Source organism: Peromyscus eremicus, chromosome 2 (assembly GCF_949786415.1).
Source record: "Peromyscus eremicus chromosome 2, PerEre_H2_v1, whole genome shotgun sequence".
In the NCBI taxonomy this organism is placed as follows: domain Eukaryota; kingdom Metazoa; phylum Chordata; class Mammalia; order Rodentia; family Cricetidae; genus Peromyscus; species Peromyscus eremicus.
In genome coordinates this window covers 152,160,416-152,181,191 of record NC_081417.1, presented here as the reverse complement: position 1 = coordinate 152,181,191, position 20,776 = coordinate 152,160,416, and the positions used below count along the sequence as shown (strand labels likewise).

At 52.7% G+C, this 20,776-nt stretch overlaps 1 protein-coding gene across 1 annotated transcript in view; it reads right to left on the bottom strand.

Annotated features, from left to right (window-relative positions):
• The window catches only part of Padi2 (peptidyl arginine deiminase 2), a 41,388-nt gene that overhangs the window by 12,005 nt on the left and 8,607 nt on the right, over positions 1–20,776 (bottom strand). Inside the window, exons 2-10 of the mRNA XM_059255311.1 lie at positions 18,705–18,888; positions 17,259–17,331; positions 10,778–10,839; positions 8,902–9,019; positions 8,206–8,331; positions 2,923–3,101; positions 2,266–2,369; positions 1,408–1,519; positions 86–193 (exon numbers count right to left, since the gene is read on the bottom strand). Of these exons, the coding sequence (XP_059111294.1) occupies positions 86–193; positions 1,408–1,519; positions 2,266–2,369; positions 2,923–3,101; positions 8,206–8,331; positions 8,902–9,019; positions 10,778–10,839; positions 17,259–17,331; positions 18,705–18,888 (1,066 nt within the window). The remainder of the gene's footprint in view (positions 1–85; positions 194–1,407; positions 1,520–2,265; positions 2,370–2,922; positions 3,102–8,205; positions 8,332–8,901; positions 9,020–10,777; positions 10,840–17,258; positions 17,332–18,704; positions 18,889–20,776) is intronic.

Genomic DNA, 20,776 nt, shown 5'->3' with positions numbered 1-20,776 from the left:
CTAGCTATTCTCATATGCCCCACATCACCTGACTGTGCTGTCCTCTATCCCCACTGTCACCCCTAGGTGACCCTCAGCATCTCACCAGGAGCTGCTTAATAGGGAAGTCCTTCAGATTTCCATCTCGAGGGGAGTCCAGCACCACTGGGAAGCCTTTGTGGGGTGCCTCAATGTAGCCAAACTCGATTTCATCCTGTGGAATAGAATAAGGAGGGCTTTCAGCTGTAGTGGTACCTAGGGATGTCTGGAGCAGGATGGATGGGGGTGCAATCCCAGATCTCAGGAGGCAGATGAGGAGGCTGGAGAGTATGAGGCCAGCCTAGGCTACATAGGAGGAGGCTGGAGAGTATGAGGCCAGTCTGGGCTACATATTGAGACCCTGGTATAACCCAGGCGGTAGAGTGCTTGGCTAACACACATGACGTCCTGGGTTCAAGCACTATTGCTACATACATCGAGCATGGTGGCACATGCCCGTGTAATCCTAGCACTTGGGAGGTGAATGCAGGAGGATCAGAATATCAAGGTCATTCTCTATGACACAGTGAGTTCAAGGCCAGCCTGGGATATGGGAGACCTTGTTACAGAACAAACAAACAAAAAGCACAAATAAACTAGGCATGGCTGCATACCCCTGTAATCAGAGCTCAGAAGGCCGAGGCCAGGAGCCTGTGTAAGGCCAGCCTGGGCTACATGGTGAGAACCTGGCTCACAAATGAAAACAAAAGCGAGCCAGTGAGATGGCTCAGCCGGTAAAGGAGCTCACTGCCAAGCCTGATGACGTGAGTTTGAGGCCCGGACCCACACGATGGAAGGAGAGGACTAACTGCTCCAAGCTGCTCTCTGACCTCCTCCACGTGTGGGTTGTGACGTGTGCACCACCCCAGCGAATCAATGTAATGAGAAGATTTAACACAAAACGAGCACACTTGAGCCCAGCTTGGGAAGTGTGAATCGTTCACCGCCTGCCTCCAGTCCCCAGCTCTCCTCCTAACAAGCAAATGATGGCAGGGCATCTTTCCACAGATTGCCCCTCGCAAAAGTCACACAACAATCGCTTAGTGACACCAACCTCATTTAAAAAACATAAACAGCTGTATCGTAAATATATTTCCTTCCAAGTAGCAACTCAAGCGTATTCTGTGTCTTTAGTCACAGACTGGCCTTTTTCTTTTTAATTGCCACATAGTACTCCCCGTGAGGGTATCACCAGCCTCCAAGGATGGATGCAGATGGTTTCAGTCTAGGCCTCCACTAGAAACCACACCTGTTCTTGCAAGTCTCTGTGCACATGAGCAGATGGGAATCCACACACACGCAGGCAGCTGGTACCAGGGTGCTCACGGCAAGCCTCTTTGGGCCAGAACCCTTGCTGTGTCTTTTCCCGTGGGCCCGGGCCCCTCTCACCTGGATCCAGCGGTCTCCGCGATTCATGTACTGGAAACAGACTTTCAGTTCACAGTTGGTTTTCTCCACCAGGTTCTTCACCTCTTTCAGGAACAGGTAATTGTCCTTCATGCTGAGGAGCATCAGGAAGAGGCCGAGAGGAGGAGTGAGGGGGAGCAAGTGCCGCCCATCTTGGGTGGTCACAGCCGCTGGCACTCTGGACTGAGTTGTGGTGATGAAGGCCCGTCTGTGTCCACAGCCACTTTGTAAAGCCCGCTGGGGCCATGGGCCACGGAACCCCACCCGCTTATGCAGTTTTTACCAAGGTCACATGGATAAATAAGACAAGGGAGGGACCTACTACCCACACATGCTCTCTGACTCCCCAGATTTTAGACAGTGCTGTGCTTGGGCTGTGGGAGAGCCTGACATGAAGGGTAAGGGTGGGCAGAGGGTCCGTTCTGGAGCTGTCAGTCATACACTTTAGCTGCTTCTTGCCCTTCCCGCTCGTCTTGCTGTGCTAACCAAGCACACGTTACACACTCAGTAGACACCTGCTGGAGCAGTGAGCAAAATGAGCTGGGAACCTAGCCCCACCCAGCAGAGGCTGAGAGTGAGAAGGGAGAGACATGGCCATTGCGGCACACAGCCTGAGCCAGGATACGCCGACAGATGCAGAGGCGTCATCTCGATCCTCCCAGCAAGCCTGTGGTATGTGCATTTCAGAGAAACTGAGGCACAGAGAGACCACGTGAACTGCTGCAGGTCATACAGCTGCTCAATGGCAGAGACGGGAATTGGATTTAGGTCCGTCTGACCCTGGAGGCCAGTGCTTGACCACTCTGCCACACTGCCTTGTGGACCATGCCTGTCCCTTACCAGCACACGAACACCGAGATGGGAGGCAGAATGTTGGGGGTCATAATCCACGGTGCAATCCGGAACATCACCGAGTCTGTGAAGATGGGTGTCAATGGGATGCCCTGGGTGTGGGAGAAGAGGAGCACTGGTGAGCCACATTGGGGTACTTGTGGTCCCCAATTCCCTCTCAGTGGGTGAGACCAACAACAATGCATTTACTGAGCACTTACTGTATGCTAGGAACTGTGACAAGTATTGTTTTTACGTGTATGTGTGGGTTTGTGTTTCTGTGTGTGTATGTGCATGTGTGTGTAATGCCCACGATGGCCAGAAGAGAGCATCAGATTCCCCTAGAGCCAGAGTTACACGCAGTTGTAAGCTGTCCATCACGTGGGTGCTGGGGAATGAACTCCACTCTTCTGGAAGAGCAGCTAGTGCTCTTAACTGCTAAGCCATCTCTCCAGTTCCAAATACCAAGCATTGTTGCCTGTAACAATTCATTCCCAGGAGACAGATGCTACTGTAATCCTCACTTTTCAGATCGGGAGACTAAGAATTGTAAAGTCACATGGTTAGAAAGGCCTGTCTCCTATCCTTCACTCACACACTGCCCCATCACAGTTACCAGGTCTGAGCCAGGGGCATGGCTGCACAGGGGAGGCCCGTGGCTCTCACCTCGGCCATATACTCCAGCAGACTGACGTGGATGGAGACCAGGCCTGAGAAGCTCTCATCGGGGAAACGGAGACCTTCCACGAAGAACAGCAACTCCGCAGAACCACCTGTGTACTTCACCACGTGGTAGAGCTTCTGCCGGCCCAGGATGTGAATGTAGCGCTGGCCGAAGAACGGGTCTGCAGGGGGTGGACCCGTGTTAGCACCCTCTCCCTTCAGGAGGTCAGGGAGCTCTCTGATGGGGAAGGGGCAGGGTGACTTGTCCGTTAGACACAGAGAAACACACAAGTGGAAAGTAGCACAGGATGGTGCAAACTGGTCATTGTCATAGTCTGGGAGGCTGTGTGGCCAGCTGGCTTCTGGCTTCCTCGTCTGGAAAATGAGCTCTTTGGGGAATGAGGGTAGATGGGAACAGCATGGCTAGCATAGCAGTAGGGAGGTGTTATTCCCATTTTACAGAGGAGGAAATGGGCTCAGCAATGGCTAGGCAGGGCCTCCAATCCATGTCTAATTTCAAATGCCAAGTTCCTATTCTCTTTGTATGAATAAAAGACCAGTGTGCCATTTGTTTGAGAAATTCTACTCTGTATTGTGGATGTTCCACTGTGTGGATCTTGGGTAGGAAGGAAGAAACTACTGCCCTATGAAACTCTCAGCCCTTTACAGTGCTATTCCCTTTACCTGGAAGACTGGTGTCCTTTATCCTTTCAGGGAGTCCTTTGTGGATTCCCAGAGAGCAAGCCAGGGTCCATGTAGACCTTCTGAATTGCAGCCTGTACAAATGCATGCTGCTAGGTAAGAGACAGCCCTGCCAGGCCATCTGTCTGTCTGGAACGTGGTCACGTTTAATAAAACATCCACTGAATGAAGCAATGGCTCCCATCAGTCCCTGTGGGAGAGGCCCACGTGGGATTCCAGGGCTGGCCCATGAATCGAATTACTTGGGCCAGCATGAGCAAACACCTTCAGGGAGTCAAAGGTCACAGTGCAGCCTCTGTGTCTAAGAGGGATGCTCAGCTGATGATAAGACAGCGGATGTGGGGAGCATCTAACGGCAGTGTCACGGTGGAGATCTTGTCTGTTACTCAGGGCGGGGAAGGGCAGGGAGGCAGGGGAGACTTCTGAGCAGAGGGAAGTGGCTTTGAGACACCCCGGTGGGGCAACAGGGTGGCTTTAAGGATGTAGAGGGAAAGAGATACTTGCATTGGCAAAGGCCTGGAGATAGGACCCTACACAGTTCCCGAAGCACCTTCTTTAGGCCCTGCAAAGCTGGAAGGGCAGATCAGGCTTGGCTTAGCACTTTCAACGACAATACATTGGTTAATGACCAGCGGCCCAAGGGTTAGAACATGGATCAGGACCATTCCCGGTACACAGGGCTAAAATCTGTCAAGTCCAGTGCATCCCAAAACGCAGGCTTGAGACAGCACCTGCTTTAGGACCGTGTGCTCACTGGGACCCTGATTATGAGTGGCACCATGAACAGGTGACCTTCCTGACTTCCCAAGTCAGAGGGACCTCAGGTCAGGCATCAGCTGGACTCGGCAAGTTATAAACGTTCTGTGAACTCCATTAACCTATCAAACAGATCACTCTGTTGCTAACTGGGGGAGAGCAGTCCCTGTCTTATAGGGTCATTACAGACGACACAGCATCAATGGCTTCAGTAACCTTGGGGACGCAGGTAACACAGCTGGGACCCAAGGGTCCTGGGAAGAGAAGCTGGGAGTGGCTAGTATGCCACTTGCTGTCACTCACCACTTTGCCATCCAATGCCTTCCAGATGGGAGGCACAGAAGTGGCATTTCAGCCTCCCGGAGGTGGGGCTGAGCGTTGAGATGCATAACTCTGACCCTGCAGGTCCCAAGCACCCTATCACAGCCCAGCATGGAAGGTGATGTCCTTCTCACCCCAAACTGCCAGCAGGTGCCCTAGGACCCAGTCTCTGCTCGGATCCAGTTGGATGTGTATCTATAGTGGCTTCCCTTCCCTACCCCCAATATCCACACGACACAGGCTGTACCTCAGCTGATCTCATGGGAGTGATGTCAATCATAGAAGCCACCCTGATTTTACAGAAGCTATAGCTTTTGAGTTTACCTAGGCTCTCATGGGCAGAGGGAGGCGGGTCTGGAGGGAGGATGTATTCTGCACAGTGCCTGGCAGCTGGTGCCTTTCTCTTCCCCATGTAACCTATGCCTTGTGATTCACAATGCGTCTCTATTTGGGGCTGCTTTCTGGCAGTTGGTGCCAGCGCCAGGCAGATTGAATTTCATTCAGGAACAACACAACCCTTGTTTCAAAGAGCCTCCATCGCTGTTCAGGATCTCCAGCTTGGTCCAGATCCCGCCACCCCCGGCATGGCTGGCTGTCCCTGCAAGTGCCAACAATACACTTCTGTTGAGTGGCCCCCGCAGCCTTGTGCTGGACCTGCCAGCACCCCTAGTCTCTCCTGAGCTCCAGTCATCTGCCCTGGCTGGCCAGCGCATGGCCTGGTTTGGCACAACCTTTCCAGTTGCAAAGAGACGGATAATGTAACCGTCGGTCTCGGCTTGCCTGTGATGGAAGGGTGTCTTGGCATGACCGACCTCCAGTGCTAAAAACCAGGGAGGTGCTAGACAAATGGGGGCAGGTTGTTTACTGTGTCCTTGGAGGAGAAGGTAAGTCTCCAATTTGGGGGATTCTGGGGAGACCCGAGACTGGAGGAGTACGTTTCTAGGTCCTCCAAGGAGCACTGGAGAATTTTGCGTAATAATTACCAGTTCATATAATTCCAGCCAAAGCAATAGCTACTGTTTTACAGAGAGCTTTCCATGGGCCAGCATGACAGCGGAGACCCCAGTGCAGTCCATCCCACACCACAGAGGGGCCCTCAGGGATCCCAGAGCCTGGCTCCTGACCTTGTGGGGAACTGGACTGTCTGTCTCTCCTAGGACACAGGTCATGACACTGAAGTAACATGACACATTACATACAAGGTACTCAGATTCTGACCAAATCCCCCATCGGCTCACATGGAAGAAAAGGATATTGGACCAAAGAATAAGATTAATTGTCCCTTTTGCTGGGCCCTGGTGACTCAGAGTATTCCCCTGGGCGACTGTCTATTTGATACAATGTAGCCTCACTTGAGAAGGGAAGTCTCAATGAGGAACTGTCTAGATTGGCCTGTGAGTATGCCTGTGAACCGTTTTACTTAATTGGTTAACTGAGGTGAGTTAATGTGTGTGGCAGGCACCGTTTCATGGGCTGGACCCTGGACTAAATGAAAAGAAGAATGAGCTAAGCTGCCACTGCGGCCTCCCTGCTATGATGGGCGGTAACCCGGAACAGTGAGATGGATAAATAATAAACCCTTTTTCTTCTAAACTGTTTTTACCAGAGTATTTTATCACAGAAGCAGAAATGCAACCCAGACATCCGGAGTTCATATCTAGAGGGAAACTGACTAGGAAGGTGGTCCCTGACCCAGCAGCCACCCTCCCTATAAGACGGTGGTCCAGCTAAGACAACCAGGGGGATCCTCTCTGCCCACTTGCGGCAGGAGCTTTCTTGCCTGCTCAGGACTCATCTCAATGGTCAGTGAAGTGGAGAGGTGAGAATGGACCCAGGCCTGAATATACTCCAGTTAGCAAAGCAAAGAAGCATCTAGAGAATGCCCGGATGTTGTTATCAGCCACAGGTCAATGGCAAGGCTGAGTCAAAGCCCAGACTGGGTCCTCCTGGTTCCCTTCTGCCACTGGGCAACTCTCATCTGGACCATGCAAACATCAACTTCTCAGCCCCCTGGGGAAGCGGAGCCAGCCTGACTTCAACCATCTGTCAGAGCCCAGAGAGGAGCATCATAGGGCTCTGTCCACTAGTGTCCCAACTAAGTCCCTCCTTGAAGTGAGGGTCCTGTCTGTTTCTAGTGGATTTGTCCAGAAGGGGTCCCAGGGTGAGGCCCAAGGCTCTGGCCTTCAGACAGGAGGTCCCATAACACCTGACAAACTGCAAGATGCTTTACAGAGGGACTCTTCGCATGGGTAGAAAATCTTTAACAGTTCTGCCCCAACCCCTCTGGGGGCTGGGGATGCACTCAGGTGTAGAGTGCTTGCTCAGTGTGTACCAGGCTCTGGTTAGATCCTCAACACCACATGTGGGGCATGATGGTGGCATGTGGCTTTAATCCCAGCACTTGGGAGATGGCCGCAGGAGGGTCAGATGGTCAAGGTCATCCTCCCTTCCCTACACATGGAGTTAGAGACCATGGAACCCTATCTTAACAAACAAACAAAACCAAAACCTCTGAGGTGACTCTCCAATGCACTAAGAATAAAACACAAACTGTGTCTTCGCTCTGACCTCAACTTTCTAAGCATCCACCCATCTCTCTTCCTGCTGCCCAGCCTGGTCTTTCTGTTTCTCTGAAGCACTGAACCAGCCCCCTCTTCTGAGCTTGCTGTACATGATGCCCACTCCTTAGCTTGCTCCTCCCCAGCTCCTCCCCAGCTCCTCCCAGCTCCTCCCCAGCTCCTCCCCAGCTCCTCCCAGCTCCTCCCCAGCTCCTCCCCAGCTCCTCCCCAGCTCCTCCCCAGCTCCTCCCCAGCTCCTCCCAGCTCCTCCCCAGCTCCTCCCCAGCTCCTCTCCAGCTCCTCCCAGCTCCTCCCAGCTCCTCCCCAGGTCCTTCTCCTTGTTTCCTTTGAGTCTCATCTCAAATGTTACTCCTCACAGAAGCCTCTCTGGACCACCTAGCCAGCTCAGCCTCTGTGCTAACGTTTCCGGGCTCCTGATCTGTTCCATTTCTTCTGACATGTCTTCCTCACTCAGGGGAGGCTCCCCCAGGGCAGAGGGGGTAAGGGAACAGTTATGTTTACTGTATTGGCACCCAGGTGACTCTATAGCATAAGAAGATTAGATGAATAGCATCCAAGCTCCAAGATGAATAGAGTATGGTTCATACATAGTGGCACCCAGGACACCCTGTTACCACTAAGAGGAAGAAGGGCAGCCATGGTATCATCTCCAGGGACCTTTGAAAGTCAGAAATGCCAGACAATACCTGGAGGAAGTATATATCTGGCCTCAGGTATCATGAAGGCAACAGGACCCTGACTTCAAAGGCCCTTCCTCCCCTGGTCACTGAGAGAAGTATGTGGGCACAGCTCATTGAATCTCCCTGGGGGAGAAGAGATGTGTATCTGTGCGTCACTCCATGGGCTCCACAGCCCTGGGCACCTGTGCAGAGAGAAGGGCAGTGGCCGCAAGGGCTCTGGGTGGGCGGGTGGGGCAATGATCACTCACTCTCCACGTAGAACACGCCCACTTTGTCCGAGTCCGACATGGAAATGTAGAGGACTATTTCATAGCCGGCGGGCAGGCGGTCAGGGCCTTTGGTCCGCAAGATCATCTGAGACATGTCCTTGAGGTCTGTGGTAGATAAAGGAGGTTGGGGGAGGGCCTGTGAGAGCTGGTCTCACCATTGCTTTTACTCTTCCCACCAGGACAAGGCCCCTCCCTCAAGCATGCATCATGGGAACTACCCAGAAGCCTAAGGGAAAGGAACTTATCTCCTGCCTGGGAGAACTGGTCAACCCTTTGGGAATTTCCTTTTCTCTAGTCTTTTTTTCTCATATGTAGACCAGGCTGGCCTTGAACTTATAGTGATCTGCCTGTCTCATTTGTGTGTGTGTGTGTGTGTGTGTGTGTGTGTGTATAGGTCAGAGAACAGCTTGCGGGAATCTATTCTCTCTCTTTATCATGTGGGTTCCAGGAATTGAATTCAAGTCATCTGACTTGGTGGTAAGTGACTTTACCTGCTGAGCCATCTTGCTGGCCCCTCCAGGTTTTCCCATGCATGTAAAGGTGCAGTTGAACTGTATTTACAGTCATGACTTCTGAGCATTGAACATCTGAATCATTATCTCCTGCCTCGCCCTCTGCCCTGCCCGGGGCAGGACACACATGTTCCCACTGTCCCCCGTGTGGCCCCACTGGCACCTTGCTTGCTGTAGACTTTTTCATCACTACAGTCCTCCTTGGGCAACCAGGGCGTGTCTCGGTCACAGTTCACCAGCAGGATGGCCCCCTGGCCCTCAGGACCCCAGGTCCAGGACGCCTGTAACAGCAGGGACATAGGTCAGTGCCTTCCCTGGTTCCATCCAAGTACAGCTTCTGAGGGATAACGAGGGATAGATGGGGTGAAGAGTACCCACTGGGCCAGCAGCTGGGACCTGGAAGGCTTGAAGTGCCCAGAAAGGACTCATATGATCACCCGAGTTCAAGACGGGAGAGACAGGAAGGCTGAAGAGGGCATGTGGGCCTCAGCTCTGGTGTGAGTTGGCCATGCCTGGCAGAGATGGTGGCAGGAACTGACATTCTAGGACAGGCTTGAGGTGACTGATTCCAGACACGCTCTGAGCGCTCCCAAGGGGGCTGCCACCTTACTCTGCTTTCTGTCCAGTGGCCAGAGTACCCGGAACAGACTCCAACTGGATCATGCTGCTTCCCTGTTTGAAGCCCTCACCGTTGACTCAGATAAAGCCTGGATTCTCTGATCTTCCATGAGGCTGGTGAGACCCGGGGCCTCTGCATCCGGTCTCTTCCACCCACATGAACGTCATTCTGTACTGTCGAAACTCCTAGATCTTTGCCATGCTGGTCCCTCTTTCCCAATCAACTCCACCCTTCTTCTTAGACTCAGGGCACCTGGCCCTCCTTGGAGGAGCATTTCTGGTCCCCAGGGCAGTTGCCCTGCTCTGTCCATGGTCCTTTCTTGATATGTTCTTCCAGGTCATAGGATGGTTACAATGGAGTCACCTACACCATTCTTCCTTGAACTTTGGTCTCTCTAGGTTTTTGTTGCTCCTGGGGCCTGACCTAGTCCTAGACTATAAGAGATAAATTTCTTGTTTTGAGACAGGGTCTCACATAGCTCAGGCTGGCCTGTAATTCACCATGTAGCAGAGAATGGCCTTGAGCTCCTCCTGATCTTCCTGCCTTTACCTCCTGAGATCTGGTATTCTGGCATGCATTTCCATTACTAGCTAATATAAAAAATATCTGTAGGGTGGGCAAAGGCATTGTGACAATGTCACTGGTCCAGGTATGGAAATTCTCACTAATTCAGGTCTATAGGGGCTGGATGACTTTGCCGTGATTGTCCCAGTATTGACGCCGGGGATCAGACCAGGGTTTCCTGCATTCAAGGGAAGTACTCCATCAACTGAGGTACAGTCTCAGCTTCCTGAGGATTTTGTGCAGGATTGTCAAGACCTACCGTCTGTTTTTAAGAGATCTCTCTTAAAAGACAGAATCTGTTCAGGTTGGCCATGAACTCCCAATCCTCTTGTCTCTACCTGCTGAGTGTTGAGATGACAGGTATGGGCCACCTCTCTCAGCCTCCTTTAACTTTATTTGTCTGGATTTTCGAGTCAGGGTCTCACTATATAGCCTTGGCTGGTCTAGAACTCTCTACGTAGACCAGGCCTGCCTCTGCCTCCCGAGTGCTGGGATTAAGGGTGTGTGCTACTACAACTCCTTACCCCTTTAATTTTAAAAGAAGAGGCCTAAGGGGAACAAATGCCTTCCCTGGGTGGCCTCTGTCTCAGATGCATTGATTCTTCAGATGCTCTGTGACCTGTGCTGGGGAAGCTGACCCTACCATGAGCCTGGCTTGTCTGCAGCCCATCCCTGCTGGGTTGCATCTGCACCCAGCTTCCGGCCCTGTGAAATGGCAGCTGACTGCTCTGGTGGACAGCTCTGACCATATGCACTATGCAGTCCCTGCAATGCCTTGGAAGTCCCCCCATGTTAGGTGCCCTGGAAGTCCCCCCATGTTAAAATTGGGACAGCTTCCACCCTCAAGGCCAGTAACCTTCTTAGGGTTGTTCCTCTCCACCTCGCCGTCCCGGTCCGCGTCCACATCCAGCGAGATCTCTGCAGGCAAGAGAGTTGATGAGTTGAAGAGCCAGCCAGATAATGTAAGGTTGCAGGAGCCCAGTGGGAAACAGGGCAGTTCTCCTCCCCCCATTCACTTGGTTGCTGGGAGAGGGCCTTGCCGAGGTCATCATCTCCCACCCTGCTTACATGCTACCACCTCTGGGGAACCTCAGCAGACACATAAAGCTTTGGAAGTGGATGGGTCCCTGCAAACCCTGGTGGGGGTGGGAGGCTGATCCTCACTGTACATGTGTGAGATACACACATGCCCAATGTCACAAGGTGGTATTAGTAGAATCAGGGGGTCACTATATTTCAAATCCCCTATCTGTCTATCTGCCTGTGTTCCTGTCTCGGGCTTTCTCTCTTTTTCCTCTCTCCTCATTTTATTTGTTGAGAAGTCATGTCTCTAGTTCCTGTCCATCTAAGGAGCCTGTGACACCAGCTTCAGATAGGTGATCCAGGGCAGGGTCCCTGCTGACCCTTTCTCTTGGGGACCTTCAGCATTCCAGAACCTCTCATGGGAGGCTCTGTGGAGCCTGTTGGGGGAGAGAGAAAGTTCAACATGAGATGGTCTTAGGTTGGAACTCTGGTTCTCTGGTCATGAGCTGTGTGACTTTGGGCAGGTTCCACCTCCATCAGCTCCTATTCCCTCACGTGCAGCCTGGGGTTCTGGGTTAGCAGTTGTACTAACAGAAACAGCCAGAACTACTGACTTTCAGAGTCACATCACTCCATGTGTGGGGCTGTTCTGGGTGTAGTGTGTTTAGTGGTACCCCTGGTCACCACCTGCAAGATGCCAGTAACATTTCTCATGTCTCCAGCTGCTGTTGAACAGCCTGGGGAGGTAAAACTGGAGGGAGGTAAAAATGGGGTGTTGCTGGGGAGGTATGGGAGCACACCCAGCATGAGATATGCTGTTTCCAGGCCCTGAGCTGCCCCAGTGAGCTTGCTCATGCTAACTATGACTTCAATCATAGCAGAAGCTGGGTGGGAAGGAATGCACCCCAGCCAGTCCCTTTGGGGGCATCTTTGGGTGGAAGGAGGGTCCTGACACAGGGAGGGTCCTGATGGTACCCACCCCCAGCTGCGCCAGCACAACAGGGTCCAGAGTTACATTCAGGTGCCTCTTCTGTCCACAGTTCAATTTCCACTGACCCGACTATGGCTTTTGTGGGTGCAGAAGGAAATGGGAAGATCATGAGGTACTGGGAAGAGGCACTTTCTGGTTTCTCATCCTCCCGGACCTGCCATGAGCCCCGTACTACAAGGCATCTCACTGATGACGACAGCTCCCACTGATGAGGCGCCCCACTGGAGTACCTGCTGCAGCTCAGCTCTGGGCGAGTGACACACAGCAGCTGTCTCCAGGAGCCTGTGGCCCCGGAGAGAAATACAACCCACCCGTTTCAGAAAGGAATAAACTCAGGCTTTGTAGAGCCACTCAGCAGCCACCTACACGGCTCATGGTGAGGCTGGAGCTGGCAGAGGACTCCAGTGCAGAGGTGAGGCCCTCTAACCGCAGTGAGAGGCCGAGGTGCAGGGACGATGTTGACTTTGGCTCCCAACTTCACCAGCTTTTAAGCCCGCCACACACCACTCCATGAACACAGTGCTCTGCCAACTGCGGACACTCTCCAGGGCTGTTCTCCCTCTGAGAGCTCCAGGAAGGAGACCCACACTGCCACACAAACCAGGAGTCTGAGGCCACCCAGCAGGGAGGTGACACTGCACATAACTGCGTTCTTAGAGTGCAGGGTGGTCCTGACTCCAGACATCTGTTCTGTGCTACTCCCCTCTCTGGTCCAGTTGACCCCTGGCTGCCCCAGGCTGACATCATACCTGGACAGTGTCCAAAAGACAATCTCATCTTAAAGTCCCAACATTTGCTCCCCTGAAGGTCACTGGCCACATCCTCACAGTGGAGCCCTGTGGCTTCATTTCTAGGCCACAAGGGAACATTGAAGTTCCTTATGGTGGGTCTCCTGTGTCTCCCATGCAGGAGGTCATGAGAGATGATGTAGTATTTCAGGCCGTACTGAAGGAAGGCGCTCTCTCTCTCTCTCTCTCTCTCTCTCTCTCTCTCTCTCTCTCTCTCTCTCTCTCTCTCTCTCCTCTCTCCCTCTTTCCTTTTGCTTGTTTTTGTAGCCCTGGCTTGCCTGGCCTGAAACTCATTATGTAGACCAGGCTGGCCCGGAAGTTGCTATGTAGACCAGACTGGGTGCTGGGAATTTAACCAGGATTCTCTGAAAGAACAGCCAGTGCTCTAAACTGCTGAGCCATCTTTCCAGCCCCTATCTCCCTTTCTGATAGGGTCTGGCTATGTAGCCCATGGTAGCCTTCAACCCTCCATCCTCCTGTCTCAGTACTTCTGAGTACTGGGATTGCAGATGTGCCCCATTAAGCCCAGTTGAATCATTAACTTAAAAAATTTTAAATTCACACACACACACACACACACACACACACACACACACACACACACAGAAACCAGAGGACAACTTTTAGGAGTTGGGAGTCTCTCCTAACAGGTGAGTCTCAGGGACCAAAGTTAGGTTGTCATGCTTGATGGCCAGCGTCCTTGTCTGCTGAGCCATCTTTCCAGCCCCTTTGAGCTCTGGGCTCACAAGCGCTGGGCAGGTGCTCTACGCCCCATCTCCCAGCTCTGTCCCTAGCATTAAGATCTTTATCAGAGTGGTACTTAACTTGTCACAAAGAGATCAATCAAACAGCTACAATCACTTCAGGGCAGTAGTAATCACCTCCCTACAGTCTCCTCACCTCCCTCACACCACAAAAGGCTTCTTACTGCTTCCTGAGCGCTCGCTCTCTCTCTCTCTCTCTCTCTCTCTCTCTCTCTCTCTCTCTCCCCTTCCCTTCCTTTCTTCTTTCCTTCCTTCCCTCCCTCCCTCCCTCCTTCCTTCTTTCTTCTTTTTCCTTTTTTCTCCCCCTGAAACAGAGTCTCACTATGTAGCTCTGGCTGTCCTGGAACTCGCTCTGTAGCCCAGGCTGGCCTTGAACTCACGGAGATCCACCTGCCTCTGCCTCCCGAGTGCTGGGATTAAAGATGTGAGTCACCACACCCAGCCTGTCTCCTGATTGATTACTCTCTGAAGGCTCTGCCACCTTCCCATTATGAAATTTGTGCTTGAGCGGGCTCACTCTAGGCCACCTCCCCTCCATCTTCCACAGGACTTCTCAGTTCTCTTAGGACCTGTTACTGTCCCCACGACTGACTTCTCCACTGTCCTCCAGTCTCCTTAGCTACCAGCTCTCCCCTGGATCTTCTCTCTGGCTCTGATGGGGCCTTGTCCATAGGCCAAGAAGGAGAGGCTGGAACAGCCCTTCTGAGCTCTGCCCTCCCCAGGGGGAGGGGAACACACCTGTCTCACAGCTTCTGGACTCCAGACATTTCCCAGAGGCTCTGGGTCCTGCCTCAGCTACCCAGAATAGCCCCAAGGTGTCAGGTGGCGCCCGGGTGCCAGGGCGTGGGGCGGATTCATGGGAAATGTCACTAGGATTGAGTTTGAAGCCATTGCCCTGTGAACCTAGACACCGAGTCTGTGTGCACTTTGGCTGGCTGCCAGCCTTGTGGACTGGGGTGTGCTGGCCTGGCCTTCTGACTTGTCCAGGAGCTTGGGAAGCAGTGTGAGGAAGGGCTCTGGGGACTGGCAGAGGAATGAGGTCCTCAGTGGATGCTGGCAGCTCCAGAGCTGGGCTGTGTGGGGAGCTCAGGGTATGTGGAGCATTTACCCAAGGTACAAAGGCGAGAAAATGCTGTAGCTCCAGAATGTGTCCTCCCTCTGCCAGGACCCCCAGCAGGAAGGATGGCTGTAGCCTCCCATCTTTCTATCCTCCATCTCCGTTTTCCTCCGAGAAGTCCTAACTAGAACCTCAAAGGTTCTTAGAGATGAACTCAAATCCTCATTCTGTAGCTGGGGGAAATTGGAGCCCAGAGAGGGTGATCTACTTGTCAGGGCCACAGGGCAGGGTCAGACAGAGATCTAGGGTCTGATTTGGCCAGGGGCTCCATAGGTTTGTTCCCATATCCAGGATGAAGTCCCTCCAGGCAGAGAGTAAGAGAAAGGGGGGAGGGAGCCTCCGCTCAGCACAGGCCCTTTGTACATGCCACTCCCCCGAATCCTTGGAGGCACCACGCTAGAATGCTCTGCAGAGCCCTCTTTTTGCAGTTGGAGAAACTGAGGTGAGGGTGATGGAGTTGGTGCAAGATCACCATGAGGTGGACAGAGGAGGCAAAACCACAGCTTATTCCTGCCTGACCCGAGGCTCTTGCTGTTCAGTGTGGGCTTGGGACAGTCCCAGTGAGGTGCACTCAGAACCGCTTCTGCGGGACCAGGTCTAGGGGTGTTTAGGGTGTCCCCTTCCTTTGGGGGACTGCCTCTAATTACTCAGAGTGGAAATGCCGAGGGAGGAGAAGGTCATGTGGGCCATGGGCCATGGGTGGGCTGCTCGTCCCTGCCAGTGGAACAGAAAACAAAAGTGACTTGAGTGGGATTTCATCCAGGCTGGTTTTTACCATGTGCATGGCTGCCTTTCACTCGGAGAGGATGCCCTGCCTGAGGGAAGTGCTCCACCACTGATCTCAGCTCCTCCTCCTCCTCCTCCTCCTCTGCTTTTGGTGACAGGGTCTCCTGACATCATCTAGGTTGTCTTCTTAGCCCAGACAAGCATTGGGCTTTCAGTCTCCTGTCTCAGCCTCCGAGGAGCTGGGATGACAGGTATGTGTCACCAGGCCCTAATTCCCTTTCTTCTTGGTTTGTTGGTTTTTGTTTTTCGAGACAGGGTTTCTCTGTGTAGCCCTGGCTGTCCTAGAACTCACTCTGTAGCCCAGGCTGGTCTCGAACTCACAGAGATCCTCCTGCCTCTGCCTCCCTAGGGACGGGATTAAAGGCATGCGCCGCCACACCCGGCTGCCTGCAAGCTCTCTTCAGGGCACATCCTGAGGGGGCTCCAGCCTGGGTCACCTTTGACAGGTCTCTGCCACTACCCTCCCTGCCTTTCTCCTCAGGTATCCCTGGCTCTGTGGGATGGGGTTTCCTGGGGACAGTCATCTGAGACAGGTGGGGGCTGTGTGTCACATGCCAGGGCTTAGCATGCCAGGAGTCAGGCTACCAACTCCCAAGCCCACCCCCTTCCCCCATCGTTCCAAGCCCCCTCACTCCTGGGCTAAGAAGCCCCTGGTACAGAGGGAGGGACACGGTGACAGCACCCAGGCCCCTGGGGGAGGGGAGATTAGTTGAGAAGTGAGAGAGAGCACCACCATTGAGAGTCCTCCAGCCTCCGAGAGTCCTCCAGCCTAGGGGTCACAGGAGACTGAAGGGAAGGGAAGGTCCTTGCAGAGCAGCTAGCTGTTCTTAGGGGAGGTTTCACGACCCTCAGAAAATGAGATAGCTGATGTGACTCGGAGCCCTACTAACCATTCTAGATGTAACCTAGGCAACTTTGTTTTGCCTTTTCTGAGCCTCAGTTTTCCCATCTGCTTAATGGGCACAATATCGGTGTTTCTCTTTGCAATAGCTGAAAGGATAGCTGGAAGTCATGGTGGGTAGACATCCAGGTCTGGAGCCTGGCACACTGTGGGTGCTCAAGAAATGTCCCCAGTTTATCTGCCTCCTCTTCTTCTATTTCCTTCTCCTCAAAGCACCCAGTGTAGACCTAGACACAGCTCAGTGTGCCGTGAGTGGGGACACCATTAGGATGCCACCGTCCTGTCAATGTTTAACCACGGCTGCATGGACAGAATGAGCCTCTGGATTCCTTCTAGCATGAAAACATCAGTAACAGAAAATAGAAGGAAGTCTCCTCTGCAGCAGGGACTGAGTGTTCAGAAGGACACGTCCCTGGGCTCTGCTCAGCCTACTGTGTCCCTGACACCCAAGGCAGAGTCCTGCAGGGGAAGAAGCCAGGGAATTGCTTCCAGTTTGGAACTCCACCTGCCACACCTGCTGTGTGACTGTGAATGAGTTTCCTGACCTCTCTGGTTCATACTACACCATCCTTTGTGGACCAAATGAAGAGCATGAACTGGATGAGTTAAGAACCCTAGGCTACAGCTCCATGCCTACGGCATCTGGGATGGTAGTTAGGACTGTCAGGGACAATGGGAGCTCCTGGAGTCTCTAGGCTGTAGGGTGCGCGCGCGCATGAGAGAGAAAAAGAGAGGCTTTCCTCTTTCTCTCTGTAGGTCATCAAGCCTGTGAAGGGGACTCCAGGGCATAATTCCTCTACATGAGTCCCCCACTTCTGAAGTTCCAGGGCACCTCTCCAAAGTTGTCACTACTTGGAAGTAGCCCCAGGAGCTGGCCTCCCACACTGAAACCTACCTAGCAAATTTCCCCAGGCCCCCCCAAGGTGAAGGCACCAGACCCCGGCACTAGACCCCAGCACCAACTCACCGATGGCTGTGAGGAAGAGCCCAGCCTGGTCAATGGGGGCGTTGCCCTCTTCATCATAGTAGTTGACAGTGACCTTGGTGGGGAAGAACACACAGGAACAAGAGAAAAGGGCAGAGGGTCACAGGTTATAGTGAGAAACAGAGTATAACAAACAAACAAACAAACAAACAAAAAACAGAAATAACCCCCTACCTCCCAGCTATCTCTAAATACAGGGCCCCCTCCTCCAGGAAGCACTCCTGGGCTGCTGAGATGCTTCTCACATATAATCTAACAGGACAAGGGGTTACTCTCCCCTACCTGACCTGTGCCCTGGCACATCACCCTGCTTCCTGGGCTGACTATGCTGTGTGTCCAGCTCCAGTTAAGCCCCAGGGGCTCCACTGTTCCTTTGGATGGTGCCTGGTGCCAACATGGCAACAGGTCTAGAGCAATGTTCACGAGAGAGCCCAGAGTGGGGACCGTCTGGCTTTGGCTACCTCACCTGGCAAATCACTTTGTCTCTAATTGCTCAGCACCCCACTTTACAGGCAGGTCTGGGTTGCTATGGATATAATCGCCAATCATTCTATGAGTCTGAGAAGCTATTTTTTGTTTGTTGTTGATAAAAAAACCAACCCAAAACAAAACAAAAAACAGGACTTGCTGCTATATGCCCAAGGCTAACTTCAACACTGTGATGCTCCTGCCTTTAGGAGCTGAGATTACAAGTGTGCACCCCAAGTCCTGGCTTCTCTTTCCACATGTGCATTTTGAAAAACCTTGTAGCTCTGGCTAGCCTGGTACCAAGTAGCTGAGGCTGGTCTCAAGCTCACAGCAATCCCCCTGCCTCAGCTTATGCTTCCTTCAACTCTCTGGGTTTTCCTTTCTTTCTTCCTGTACTAGGAATTGAACTCAGGGCTTCACACATGCTAGATATACAACTACTGAGCATTAGTTTCATTAAAGGGATTATTTTATGTGGATGGGGTTTTGCCTGCATGTATTTCTGTGTGTACCACATGCAGGCCTGGTGTCTTTGGAGGCCAGAAGAGGGTGTCAGATCCCCTGGAACTGGAGTTACAGAGGGTTGTGAGCCACCATGTGTGTGCTGGGAATTGAACCAGGGTCCTCTGGAAGAGCAGACAGTGCTCTAACCACTGAGCCACCTCTTTGGCCTCTAGTTTTCACTTTTTGAGGCAGGGTCTCATATGTTCCATGCTGTCCAAAGCAGCCCTTGAACTCTTGATCCTCCTGCCTCCACCTCTTAAGTGCTGGGGTTACAGGTGAACAATGCCACACCTGGCCATTTCTTTCCCTGACTTCACTCTGCTAATGGAGCTGTTAGGGACTGGAAAGGACTCTATGGCTCGCACTGTTTTTATGGCTCAGGCTAGTGTTCCCCCCATCCACAAGACTCCAGCACGACCCTGGGCTCTCTGGATATTGACTTCCTGGCCATGGTACCTTGTCGCTGCTGGCCTCTGTGCTGGCCTGGGCCATGCTGAGCCGCAATGTGGTGCTGGGCGAGAGGGCCCAGCGCTGCTTGCCATTGCTGACCACCTCCTCGGCCTCCCCGTCACGGACCACCTCCACCTTCACCCCCTCCGAGTGCTTCAGGCTGAAAGTTTTGGCTCCAGCAGGGGCTGCACTGTAGGGAGAAAGGACAGAAGGTCAGAGGGAGCCTGGGCTAGGGGGACAGGAGCCTCAGCAAGAGAGTTCCAGTGGGTAGGGTTCCCAGGCTGTGTGGTCGGGGGACCCAGGCAGACCTGGCTATGATGCCGTGACCTGCTGGTGGCAGGAGACTGTGAAGGGCACAGAGTCCTGGGCCAGTCTTGCACCTGCCGAGTGGGAGTCCAGGAACCTTAAATCTCTCTGTCTCTGTCTCTCTGCTATGCTAGGCAAGTTCTCTGCCACTCAATCATGCCTTTAGCCTTAGGACTGGAAATCGCTTTCTTGTTAGATAGGGTATTTTCATGCCACTCAGGCTGGCCCCAAAGTCGTCACCCTTCTACTTTAGCCTCCCCAGTACTGGGACTTTTAGGCTTGACTTAGGCTCCGATTCATTCATTCATTCATTCATTCATTCACTTATCTATTTACTTATTGAGACAGGGTCTCTTGTAGGTCAGGCTGGCCTCAAATTTGCTAAGTGGGTGAGGATAACCTTAAACCTTTGATTCTCCCACATCCACCTCCTTAGGCGGAATCATGAGCTTGTGTCATCTTGACTGGTTTATTCCATGCTGGGACTGAACGCAGAGCCTTGGCCATGCTGGGCAAACACTTTACCAACTGGGCTACATCCTATTTTAGGCCTTGGATTCTTCCTGGGTTCCTGATGCCTCTGCAGATGGGTGACCAGCTTTGGGAGCACGGGGCTCTATAAGGTGGAGGACAAGCCTGGACCGAAGGATGGGTTTGGGCTCCAAAGCCTGGGCCTGGAACCCCACCTCCCTGCCTGCTGTCACTGGGGACTGAACAGGATGGAACAGGCCCTGTAGTGGAGAGGACTCTGTCTCAAAGATCCCCGGGCCTGGAATGCCTCACCACTGAAGGTCATGTCTTGGGACTCACATGTGGCTTCCTGATGAGAAGAAAATGATTTGAGAATTGTGAGACCTCACCAAGACTTAGGGCAGGGAGGCTTGCACTGGCTGCTAGGTACGGAAATTTATGTTGCCCCAGATTCATATGCTGACATTCTAACTCCAGCAGGGTGATGTCCGGAGACCTTCAGGAGATGTCGAAGGGCAGCAGGTGACAGGGAAGTGGGGCGGGAATGCCAGGGCTGGCAGTTTGACCACACCCAGGTTTGAAGGTTCCTAAGGACCGCAGGGTCAAGGGGCTCTGGAAGGACTCCTGTGGGATTTGAAGTGATGACAGTTCTGGCCTGAGTGTGTCTCAGGGGTACAGCTGCTGCTCTGGGGGCCAGCGCTCCAAGTTCCAGGAATCTCAGAAATGCTGGGATGCTTTTTACATTTTCAGGACATTTTCCTTTCTTTAGTTTTTTTGCTTTTGGACCCAGGGTCTCCATATGTAGCTTTGCCAGGAATTCATTATGTAGACCAGGCTGGCCTTGAACCTGAACAACCTTCTTGAGCATTCTTTTTTCTTTTTCTTTCTTTTCTTTTCTTTTCCTTTCCTTTCTTTTCCTTTCCTTTCCTTTCCTTTCCTTTCCTTTCCTTTCCTTTCCTTTCCTTTCCTTTCCTTTCCCTTCCCTTCCCTTTCCTTCCTTCCTCCTTCCTTCCTTCCTTCCTTCCTTCCTTCCTTCCTTCTTTCCTTTCTTTCTTTTCCCTACATTTACAGACTTAGGGGTCCCATCCCCTAAGAGGCTGTCTGTCTGGGCCAGGTGAGACAGGGGTAGCTGGCAATGAAGCAGGGACCCAGCTGAACAAGAGGCTTAAGCTTGTGACTCTCAGATTTAGCAGCAGCAGCAGCAGCAGCAGCAATGCTGGCTAGAGGCTTTGTCCAAACAGAGACTGCTGGGTCCTAAGAATGTACATTCTAGCAACTACTGAGGCCACAGTTTGAGAACC